Source organism: Schistocerca serialis, chromosome 11 (assembly GCF_023864345.2).
Source record: "Schistocerca serialis cubense isolate TAMUIC-IGC-003099 chromosome 11, iqSchSeri2.2, whole genome shotgun sequence".
Taxonomy (NCBI): Eukaryota; Metazoa; Arthropoda; class Insecta; order Orthoptera; family Acrididae; genus Schistocerca; species Schistocerca serialis.
Genome location: NC_064648.1, coordinates 198,309,266 through 198,321,893, shown reverse-complemented (window position 1 = coordinate 198,321,893; position 12,628 = coordinate 198,309,266). Strand labels below are relative to the sequence as shown.

The 12,628-nt window shown below is 47.0% G+C and overlaps 1 protein-coding gene across 1 annotated transcript in view; it reads left to right on the top strand.

The window, feature by feature from the left end:
• The window catches only part of LOC126426826 (uncharacterized), a 269,461-nt gene extending 257,107 nt beyond the window's left edge, over window positions 1-12,354 (top strand). Inside the window, exon 5 of the mRNA XM_050088849.1 lies at window positions 12,121-12,354. Coding sequence (XP_049944806.1) covers window positions 12,121-12,288 — 168 coding nt within the window. The 3' untranslated portion in view covers window positions 12,289-12,354. The remainder of the gene's footprint in view (window positions 1-12,120) is intronic.
• Window positions 12,355-12,628: the final 274 nt, after the last annotated feature.

Genomic DNA, 12,628 nt, shown 5'->3' with positions numbered 1-12,628 from the left:
TGTAGTTCACAGTGTCACTTTACAATGTTTAAGACAATTGATCAGCCCGCCGATTGTGAAGTAAGGGCAGTGATACGGTTTTTGTCTGCAAGAAACAATTCAGCGGCGGAAATCCATCGGCAGATTACTGAAGTGTACGGTCCTAACATAATGAGCGACAGTAAAGTGCGCAAGTGGGTGCGAGCTTTTAATGAAGGACGGGATAATGTGCACGATGAACCACGGTGTGGCCGACCATCAGTGATTTCAGACGATTTGGTCAATGCGGTTGACAAAAAAATTCGTGAAGATCGCCGATTCACTATTACAGACGTAGACATGCATTTTCCGAATGTGAGTAGAACAACTTTGTACAGAATTGTGTCTGAACATTTGAAGTTTCACAAATTGTGTGCCCGTTGGGTTCCCAGGCTGCTTACTGAGCCCCAACGAATGAAAAGAATGGCTTTTGCTCTTGATTTTTTGGAGCGATATCATAAGGAAGGTGACAGTCTTTTAGACAATGTTGTCACAGGGGATGAGACATGGGTTTCTCACATCACTCCAGAGTCTAAACGTCAGTCAATGCAATGGCGTCACACGTCATCGCCAGTCAAGGTCAAGGCAAAGCAGACAATCTCAACACGTAAGGTTATGGCGACTGTGTTCTGGGATAGACGTGGAGTATTGTTAGTCGACTTTATGGAGAGAGGAACAACGATTAATAAAGCCGCCTACTGCGCTACCCTGACTAAACTTCGACGTGCAATCCAGAATAAGCGACGTGGTCTTTTGTCGTCTGGAATCTTGTTGTTGCATGACAATGCCAGACCCCACACTGCAAATGAAACGCAAGCTCTGATCAAGAAATTTGGATGGGAACAGATGGACCATCCTCCTTACAGTCCGGACCTGGCGCCAAGTGATTTCCACCTGTTCCGTTACTTAAAGGAGTTTCTCGGCGGCAAGCGCTTCGACACAGATGATGAAGTGAAAGAAGCAGTTAAGGACTGGTTATCGTCACAGGTGGCCGATTTCTATAACATGGGCGTTCAAAAGCTTGTTGAACGATGTGACAAATGTTTAAATAAGTATGGAAGTTATGTAGAAAAATAGATAAAGATGTAAGGAATGTAAATAAAACAATTGTTTTGAAAAAACATTTTAGTTTTGATTTTTTTTTATAACCGGACCTTACTTTTGGAATAACCCTCGTAATTCTGACACGGTCACTGAACCTTAGCAGCTATGTTCAAAGTTTTCGTAGAATGGTTCGCGCACTCACACTTGTTGCTGACCCAGCATTGAAATCTGCAGCAATCTGAGGAAGGGTTGCACTTCTGTCACGCTCAACGATTCTGTTCAGTTGTCGTCCTGGATCCATCTGCAGCCGCAGCGATTGATGTTTTACCAGATTCCTTGTATTCAGAGTACGCTCGTGAAATGGTTGCACAGGGAAAATCCCCACTCCATCGCTACCACCGCGACGCCGAATATAACACCACGTTCAGACTCACCTAAATCTTGATAACCTGCCATTGTAGCAGTAGTAACTGATGCAACAACTGCACCAGGCACTTGCTGTAAAACATAGGCTTTGTCGACCGCAGCGCCGAATCCTGCCTGTTTACGTATCTCTGTATTTTAATACGTATGCCTATACCAGTTTCTTCGGCGCTCCAGTGCAGATATTTTATCGACGGCCCTGGTCAGATTACGCTGATACAATAGCGCCCTACTTAGCAATCATATACAACCGCTCGCTCACCGATAGATCTGTACCTGCAGATTGGAAAATTGCGCAGGTCGCACCAGTGTTTAAGAAGGGTAGTAGGAGTAATCCATCGAACTACAGACCTATAACATTGACATCGGTTTCCAGTAGGGTTTTGCAGCATATACTGTATTCAAACATTATGAATCACCTCGAAGGGAACGATCTATTGATACGTAATCAGCACGGTTTCAGAAAACATCGTTCCTGTGCAACGCAGCTATCGACAGGGGATCTCAAGTTGATTCCGTATCTCTAGATTTCCGGAAAGCTTTTGACACCGTTCCTCACAAGCAACTTCTAATCAAGCTGCGGGCCTATGGGGTATCGTCTCAGTTGTGCGACTGGATTCGTGATTTCCTGTCTGGAAGGTCGCAGTTCGTAGTAATAGACGGCAAATCATCGAGTAAAACTGAAGTGATATCAGGTGTTCCCCAGGGAAGCGTCCCGGGACCTCTGCTGCTCCTGATCTATATAAATGACCTGGGTGACAATCTGAGCAGTTCTCTTAGGTTGTTCGCAGATGATGCTGTAATTTACCGTCTAGTAAGGTCATCCGAAGACCAGTATCAGTTGCAAAGCGATTTAGAAAAGATTGCTGTATGGTGTGGCAGGTGCAGTTGACGCTAAATAACGAAAAGTGTGAGGTGATCCACACGAGTTCCGAAAGAAATCCGTCGGAATTCGATTACTCGATAAATAGTACAATTCTCGAGTCTGTCAGTTCAACTAAGTACCTGGGTGTTAAAATTACGAACAACTCAGTTGGAAAGACCACATAGATAATATTGTGGGGGAAGGTGAGCCAAAGGTTGCGTTTCATTGGCAGGACACTTAGAAGATGCAGCAAGTCCACTAAAGAGACAGCTTACACTACACTCGTTCGTCCTCTGTTAGAATATTGCTGCGCGGTGTGGGATCCTTACCGGGTGGGATTGACGGAGGACATCGAAAGGGTGCGAAAATGGGCAGCTCGTTTTGTATTATCACGCAATAGGGGAGAGAGTGTGGCAGATATGATACGCGAGTTAGGATGGATGTCATTAAAGCAAAGGCGTTTTTCGTCGCGGCGAGATCTATTTACGAAATTTCGATCACCAACTTTCTCTTCCGAATGCGAAAATATTTTGTCAAGCCCAACATACATAGGTAAGAATGACCATCAAAATAAAATAAGAGAAATCGGAGTTCGAACAGAAAGGTTTAGGTGTTCGTTTTTCCCGCGCGTTGTTCGGGAGTGGAATGGTAGAGAGATAGTATGATTGTGGTTCGATGAACCCCCTGCCAAGCACTTAAATGTGAATTGCAGAGTAGGCATGTAGATGTAGATGTAGATGTACCCCACACCATTAGAGAGCCTTCACCGGTTTGAACAGTCCGCTGCTAACATGCTGTTTACACTTTGACAGTGACACTTTTCCAGCATAGCATAATATAGTTTGTGTGAAAGTGTTCTGGACATCAAAATGGAGGCAGACAGATCCTAAGAAAGCCGCCTATACTGTCGCAGTAAGTAAAAACTAAATTTACATCCAGATCGACAGATGAGCTATAGTCATGGCGATACATTAAAGTGTGACCCATCTTTCTGCCATAGAACCAGCACCCAGCATTATGCTACTACCAGTAATGATGTAACTTCCCGGATCCTTCCGAAACCATCTGAAGATGAACTTGAAAAGGTTCGAAAACCGGTTCATGGAATAAAGCATTATTATTCAAAAAAGTGACTGGTTGCACTTTTGTATAACTTATTTACATTCAATATACAGTCACGGTTCTAAAATATCTGCATCTACATCTATATCTACATCCATACTCCGCAAGCCACCTGACGGTGTGTGGCGGAGTACCTCCATCGGTTCTCCCTTCTATTCCAGTCTCGTATTGTTCGTGGAAGGAAGGATTGTCGGTATGCTTCTGTGTGGGCTCTAAACTCTCTGATTTTATCCCCATGGTCGCTTCGCGAGTTATACGTAGGAGGGAGCAATATACTGCTTGACTCTTCGGTGAAGGTATGTTCTCGAAACTTCAACAAAAGCCCGTACCGAGCTACTGAGCGTCTCTCTTGCAGAGTCTTCCACTGGAATTTATCTATCATCTCCGTAACGCTTTCGCGATTACTAAATGACCCGGTAACGAAGCGCGCTGCTCTCCGTTGGATCTTCTCTATCTCTTCTATCAACCCTATCTGGTACGGATGCCACACTGCTGAGCAGTATTCAAGCAGTGGGCGAACAAGCGTACTGTAACCTACTTCCTTTGTTTTCGGATTGCATTTCCTTAGGATTCTTCCAATGAATCTCAGTCTGGCATCTGCTTTACCGACGATCAACTTTATATGATCATTCCATTTTAAATCAATCCTAATGCGTACTCCCAGATAATTTATGGAATTAACTGCTTCCAGTTGCTGACCTGCTATATTGTAGCTAAATGATAAGGGATCTATCTTTCTATGTATTCGCAGCACATTACACTTGTCTATATTGATATTGAATTGCCATTCCCTGCACCATGCGTCAATTCGCTGCAGATCCTCCTGCATTTCAGTACAATTTTCCATTGTTACAACCTCTCGATATACCACAGTATCATCCGCAAAAAGCCTCAGTGGACTTCCGATGTCATCCACAAGGTCATTTATGTATATTGTGAATAGCAACTGTCCTATGACACTCCCCTACGGCACACCTGAAATCACTCTTACTTCGAAAGACTTCTCTCCATTCAGAATGACATGCTGCGTTCTGTTATCTAGGAACTCCTCAATCCAGTCACACAATTGGTCTGATAGTCCATATGCTCTTACTTTGTTCATTAAACGACTGTGGGGAACTGTACCGAACGCCTTGCGGAAGTCAAGAAACACGGCATCTACCTGGGAACCCGTGTCTACGGCCCTCTGAGTCTCGTGGACGAATAGCGCGAGCTGGGTTTCACACGACCGTCTTTTTCGAAACCCGTGCTGATTGCTACAGAGTAGATTTGTGAGTCTCCAGAAAAGTCATTAGACTCGAACATAATACGTGTTCCAAAATTCTACAACTGATCGACGTTAGAGATATAGGTCTATAGTTCTGCACATCTCTTCGACGTCCCTTCTTGAAAACTGGGATGCCCTGTGCCCTTTTCCAATCCTTTGCAACGCTACGCTCTTCTAGAGACCTACGGTACACCGCTGCAAGAAGGGGGGCAAGTTCCTTCGCGTACTCTGTGTAAAATCGAACTGGTATCCCATCAAGTCCAGCGGCCTTTCCTCTTTTGAGCGATTTTAATTGTTTCTCTATCCCTCTGTCGTCTATTTCGATATCTACCATTTTGTCATCTGTGCGACAATCTAGAGAAGGAACTACAGTGCAGTCTTCCTCTGTGGCACAGCTTTGGAAAAAGACATTTAGTATTTCGGCCTTTAGTCTGTCATCCTCTGTTTCAGTACCATTTGGGTCACAGAGTGTCTGGACATTTTGTTTTGATCCACCTACTGCTTTGACATAAGACCAAAATTTCTTAGGATTTTCTGCCAAGTCAGTACATAGAACTTTACTTTCGAATTCATTGAACGCCTCTCGCATAGCCCTCCTCACACTACATTTCGCTTCGCGTAATTTTTGTTTGTCTGCAAGGCTTTGGCTATATTTTATGTTTGCTGTGAAGTTCCCTTTTCTTCCGCAGCTGTTTTCTAACTCGGTTGCTGTACCACGGTGGCTCTTTTCCATCTCTTACGATCTTGCTTGGCACATACTCATCTAACGTATATTGTACGATGGTTTTGAACTTTGTCCACTGATCCTCAACACTATCTGTACTTGAGACAAAACTTTTGTGTTGAGCCGTCAGGTACTCTGTAATCTGCTTTTTGTCACTTTTGCTAAACAGAAAAATCTTCCTACCTTTATTAATATTTCTATTTACAGCTGTAATCATCGATGCAGTAACCGCTTTATGATCGCTGATTCCCTGTTCTGCGTTAACTGTTTCAAATAGTTCGGTTCTGGTTGTCACCAGAAGGTCTAATATGTTATCGCCACGAGTCGGTTCTCTGTTTAACTGCTCAAGGTAGTTTTCAGATAAAGCACTTCAAAAAATTTCACTGGATTCTTTGTCCCTGCCACCCATTATGAACCTTTGAGTCTCCCAGTCTATATCCGGCAAATTAAAATCTCCACCCAGAACTATAATACGGTCGGGAAATCTACTCGAAATATTTTGCAAATTATCCTTCAGGTGCTCAGCCAGAACAGCTGCTGAGCCAGGGGGCCTATAGAGACATCCAATTACCATGTCTGAGCCTGCTTTAACCGTGACCTTCACCCAAATCATTTCACATTTCGGATCTCCGTCAATTTCCTTCCGTTCTATTGCACTTCTTATCGCTATAAACACGCCTCCCCCTTCACTGTCCAGCCTGTCTCTGAGGTATACATTCCAATCTGAGTTCAGGATTTCATTACTGTTTACGTCTGGTTTCAGCCAACTTTCTGTCCCTAGTACTATATGCGCGTTGTGACCGTTTATTAATGAGAGCAGTTCTGGGACCTTTCTATAGACGCTCCTGCAGTTTACTATTAGCACATTAATATTGTTATTCCCTGTTGCATTTTGCCTACTACTACCTTGCCACGTCTCAGGAGGTGTCTTGTCGGGCCTAGGGAGGGAATTCTCTAACCTAAAAAACCCACATATGCACTCCACACGTACTCCGCTACCCTTGTAGCCGCTTCCGGCGTGTAGTCCACGCCTGGCCTATTCAGGGGGACCCTACGTTTCTCCACCCGATAGCGGAGGTCGAGAAATTTGCACCCCAGATCTCCGCAGAATCGTCTGAGCCTCTGGTTTAAGCCTTCCACTCGGCTCCAAACCAGAGGACCGCGATCGGTTCTGGGAACGACACTACAAATAGTTAGCTCATCTGTCGATCTGGATGTAAATTTAGTTTTTACTTACTGCGACAGTATAGGCGGCTTTCTCAGGATCTGTCTGCCTCCATTTTGATGTCCAGAACACTTTCACACGAACTATATTAGTTCACACTTTGACAGTGACACTTTTCCAGCATAGCATAATATAGTTTGTGTGAAAGTGTTCTGGACATCAAAATGGAGGCAGACAGATCCTAAGAAAGGCGCCTATACTGTCGCAGTAAGTAAAAACTAAATTTACATCCAGATCGACAGATGAGCTATAGTCATGGCGATACATTAAAGTATGACCCATCTTTCTTCCATAGAACCAGCACCCAGCATTATGCTACTACCAGTAATGATGTAACTTCCCTGATCCTCCCAAAACCATCTGAAGAGGAACCTGAAAAGGTTCGAGAACCGGTTCATGGAATAAAGCATTATTATTCAAAAAAGTGACTGGTTGCAGTTGTGTATAACTTATTTACATTCAATATACGGTCACGGTTCTGAAATATCCGTAATGGATAAGCATTATCACATGTAGAAGTATGTTTGTTGTTGTGGTCTTTAGTCCTGAGACTCGTTTGATGCAGCTCTCCATACTACCCTATCCTGTGCAAGCTTCTTCATCTCCCAGTACTTACTGCAACCCACATCCTTCTGAATCTGCTTAGTGTATTCATATCTTGGTCTCCCTCTACGATTTTTACCCTTCACGCTGCCCTCCAATGCTAAATTTGTGATCCCTTGATGCCTGAGAGCATGTCCTACCAACCGGTCCCTTCTTCTTGTCAAGTTGTGCCACAAACTGCTCTTCTCCCCAATTCTATTCAATCATTAGTTATGTGATCTATCCATCTAATCTTCAGCATTCTTCTGTAGCACCACATTTCGAAAGCTTCTATTCTCTTCTTGTCTAAACTATTTATCGTCCATGTTTCACTTCCATACATGGCTACACTCCATACAAATACTTTCAGAAACGACTTCCTGACACTTAAATCAATACTCGATGTTAACAAATTTCTCTTCTTCAGAAACGCTTTCCTTGCCATTGCCAGTCTACATTTTATATCCTCTCTACTTCGACCATCATCAGTTATTTTGCTCCCCAAATAGCAAAACTCCTGTACTACTTTAAGTGTCTCATTTCCTAATCTAATTCCCTCAGCATCACCCGACTTAATTCGACTACATTCCATTATCCTCGTTTTGCTTTTGTTGATGTTCATCTTATATCCTCCTTTCAAGACACTGTCCATTCCGTTCAACTGCTCTCCCAGGTCCTTTGCTGTCTCTGATAGAATTACAATGTCATCGGCGAACCTGAAAGTTTTTATTTCTTCTCCACGGATTTTAATACCTAATCCGAATTTTTGTTTTGTTTGCTTTACTGCTTGCTCAATATACAGATTGAATAACATCAGGGAGAGGCTACAACCCTGTCTCACTCCCTTCCCAACCACTGCATTCCTTTTGTGCCCCTCGACTCTTATAACTGCCATCTGGTTTCTGTACAAATTGTAAATAGCCTTTCGCTCTCTGTATTTTACCCCTGCCACCTTTAGAATTTGAAGGAGAGTATTCCAGTCAACATTGTCAAAAGCTTTCTCTAAGTCTACAAATGCTAGAAACGTAGGTTTGCCTTTCCTTAATCTTTCTTCTAAGATAAGTCGTAAGGTCAGTATTGCCTCACGCGTTCCAACATTTCTACGGAATCCAATCTGATCTTCCCCGAGGTCGGCTTCTATGAGTTTTTCCATTCGTCTGTAAAGAATTCGCGTTAGTATTTTGCAGCCTGTGACTTATTAAACTGATAGTTCGGTAATTTTCTCATCTGCCAACACCTGCTTTCTTTGGGATTGGAATTATTATATTCTTCTTGAAGTCTGAGGGTATTTCGCCTGACTCATATATCTTGCTCACCAGATGGTAGAAAAAAAAAATGTTCAAATGGCTTTGAGTACTAAGGGACTTAACTACTGTGGTCATCAGTCCCCTAGAACTTAGAACTACTTTAAACCTAACTAACCTAAGGACATCACACACATCCATGCCCGAGGCAGGATTCAAACCTGCAACCGTAGCGGTCACGCGATTCCAGACTGTAGCGCCTATAACCGCACGGCCACTCCGGCCGGCCCAGATGGTAGAGTTTTGTGTAGATGTATAAGGGTTCCCATATCACTCCAACTGCACACGCCCCACACCATTACAGAGCCTCCACCAGCTCCAACAGTCCCCTGCTGACATGTAGGGTCCACGGATTGATGAGGTTGCACACGTCCATCCCGCTGAATAAGTCTGCCGGCCCAGATGGTAGAGTTTTGTGTAGATGTATAAGGGGTCCCATATCACTCCAACTGCACACGCCCCACACCATTACAGAGCCTCCACCAGCTCCAACAGTCCCGTGCTGACATGCAGGGTTCACGGATTGATGAGGTTGTACACGTCCATCCCGCTGAATAAGTCTGCCGGCCCAGATGGTAGAGTTTTGTGTAGATGTATAAGGGGTCCCATATCACTCCAACTGCACACGCCCCACACCATTACAGAGCCTCCACCAGCTCCAACAGTCCCCTGCTGACATGTAGGGTCCACGGATTGATGAGGTTGCACACGTCCATCCCGCTGAATAAGTCTGCCGGCCCAGATGGTAGAGTTTTGTGTAGATGTATAAGGGGTCCCATATCACTCCAACTGCACACGCCCCACACCATTACAGAGCCTCCACCAGCTCCAACAGTCCCGTGCTGACATGCAGGGTTCACGGATTGATGAGGTTGTACACGTCCATCCCGCTGAATAAGTCTGCCGGCCCAGATGGTAGAGTTTTGTGTAGATGTATAAGGGGTCCCATATCACTCCAACTGCACACGCCCCACACCATTACAGAGCCTCCACCAGCTCCAACAGTCCCCTGCTGACATGTAGGGTCCACGGATTGATGAGGCTGTACACGTCCATCCCGCTGAATAAGTCTGCCGGCCCAGATGGTAGAGTTTTGTGTAGATGTATAAGGGGTCCCATATCACTCCAACTGCACACGCCCCACACCATTACAGAGCCTCCACCAGCTCCAACAGTCCCCTGCTGACATGCAGGGTCCACGGATTGATGAGGTTGTACACGTCCATGCCGCTGAATAAGTCTGCCGGCCCAGATGGTAGAGTTTTGTGTAGATGTATAAGGGGTCCCATATCACTCCAACTGCACACGCCCCACACCATTACAGAGCCTCCACCAGCTCCAACAGTCCCGTGCTGACATGCAGGGTCCACGGATTGATGAGGTTGCACACGTCCATCCCGCTGAATAAGTCTGCCGGCCCAGATGGTAGAGTTTTGTGTAGATGTATAAGGGGTCCCATATCACTCCAACTGCACACGCCCCACACCATTACAGAGCCTCCACCAGCTCCAACAGTCCCGTGCTGACATGCAGGGTTCACGGATTGATGAGGTTGTACACGTCCATCCCGCTGAATAAGTCTGCCGGCCCAGATGGTAGAGTTTTGTGTAGATGTATAAGGGGTCCCATATCACTCCAACTGCACACGCCCCACACCATTACAGAGCCTCCACCAGCTCCAACAGTCCCCTGCTGACATGTAGGGTCCACGGATTGATGAGGTTGTACACGTCCATCCCGCTGAATAAGTCTGCCGGCCCAGATGGTAGAGTTTTGTGTAGATGTATAAGGGGTCCCATATCACTCCAACTGCACACGCCCCACACCATTACAGAGCCTCCACCAGCTCCAACAGTCCCCTGCTGACATGCAGGGTCCACGGATTGATGAGGTTGTACACGTCCATCCCGCTGAATAAGTCTGCCGGCCCAGATGGTAGAGTTTTGTGTAGATGTTTAAGGGGTCCCATATCACTCCAGCTGCACACGCCCCACACCATTACAGAGCCTCCACCAGCTCCAACAGTCCCCTGCTGACATGCAGGGTCCACGGATTGATGAGGTTGTACACGTCCATCCCGCTGAATAAGGCTGCCGGCCCAGATGGTAGAGTTTTGTGTAGATGTATAAGGGGTCCCATATCACTCCAACTGCACACGCCCCACACCATTACAGAGCCTCCACCAGCTCCAACAGTCCCCTGCTCACATGCAGGGTCCACGGATTGATGAGGCTGTACACGTCCATCCGCTGAATACGTCTGCCGGCTCAGATGGTAGAGTTTTGTGTAGATGTATAAGGGGTCCCATATCACTCCAACTGCACACGCCCCACACCATTACAGAGCCTCCACCAGCTCCAACAGTCCCCTGCTCACATGCAGGGTCCACGGATTGATGAGGCTGTACACGTCCATCCGCTGAATACGTCTGCCGGCTCAGATGGTAGAGTTTTGTGTAGATGTATAAGGGGTCCCATATCACTCCAACTGCACACGCCCCACACCATTACAGAGCCTCCACCAGCTCCAACAGTCCCCTGCTCACATGCAGGGTCCACGGATTGATGAGGCTGTACACGTCCATCCCGCTGAATAAGTCTGCCGGCACAGATGGTAGAGTTTTGTGTAGATGTATAAGGGGTCCCATATCACTCCAACTGCACACGCCCCACACCATTACAGAGCCTCCACCAGCTCCAACAGTCCCCTGCTCACATGCAGGGTCCACGGATTGATGAGGCTGTACACGTCCATCCCGCTGAATAAGTCTGCCGGCCCAGATGGTAGAGTTTTGTGTAGATGTATAAGGGGTCCCATATCACTCCAACTGCACACACCCCACACCATTACAGAGCCTCCACCAGCTCCAACAGTCCCGTGCTGACATGCAGGGTCCACGGATTGATGAGGCTGTACACGTCCATCCGCTGAATACGTCTGCCGGCTCAGATGGTAGAGTTTTGTGTAGATGTATAAGGGGTCCCATATCACTCCAACTGCACACGCCCCACACCATTACAGAGCCTCCACCAGCTCCAACAGTCCCCTGCTCACATGCAGGGTCCACGGATTGATGAGGCTGTACACGTCCATCCGCTGAATACGTCTGCCGGCTCAGATGGTAGAGTTTTGTGTAGATGTATAAGGGGTCCCATATCACTCCAACTGCACACGCCCCACACCATTACAGAGCCTCCACCAGCCCCAACAGTCCCGTGCTGACATGCAGGGTCCACGGATTGATGAGGTTGTACACGTCCATCCCGCTGAATAAGGCTGCCGGCCCAGATGGTGGAGTTTTGTGTAGATGTATAAGGGGTCCCATATCACTCCAACTGCACACACCCCACACCATTACAGAGCCTCCACCAGCTCCAACAGTCCCCTGTTGACATGCAGGGTCCACGGATTGATGAGGCTGTACACGTCCATCCCGCTGAATACGCGTGACTATGCCAGTTTCTTGGGCGCTCCAGTGCAGGTATTTTGTCGACGGCCCCGGTCTCGAGGGTGAAGGTGACGCGGTTGTTGTGGTCGGTGTTGCAGATGTGCGTGCACCCGGGCTTCACGTGCGTCCAGCGCTACCAGAAGGTGTGGCTGACGCGCCGCCGCTACGAGTCCAGCTGCTGGGAGATGGTGACGCGCACCGTGCCCTCCGGCTGCGAGTGCATGTGGCCCGAGAACCGCTTCGGCGACATCTCGCGCCACTACTGACGCCGACGTGGACGCCGCTCCGGACTCCCCGGGCGCTGAGCGTGTCCCGGGACACTCTGCTCGCGTAGCGCCCCTGCACTGTATCCGCTAGTCTCAATAAACTCCGTGCAAGCTCAACTGGGCGCGACTAGTCTCTCTCTTCCCCCACCTCCCTCCACTCCCTCACGTCCTGTCTCGTACGAGACAAACTCCCTCGCCGCAGACTGCAGAGCGGAGGGACGCGGTAAGTGCTAAGGAGCGCGTTGTGGTACGAGGCACGAATCTGGACAAATCGTGCTTCACCAAAAATTTGATTATGGCAGAATTCTTTCCACAAGAAACCACCTGAGGGTTCCTGAAA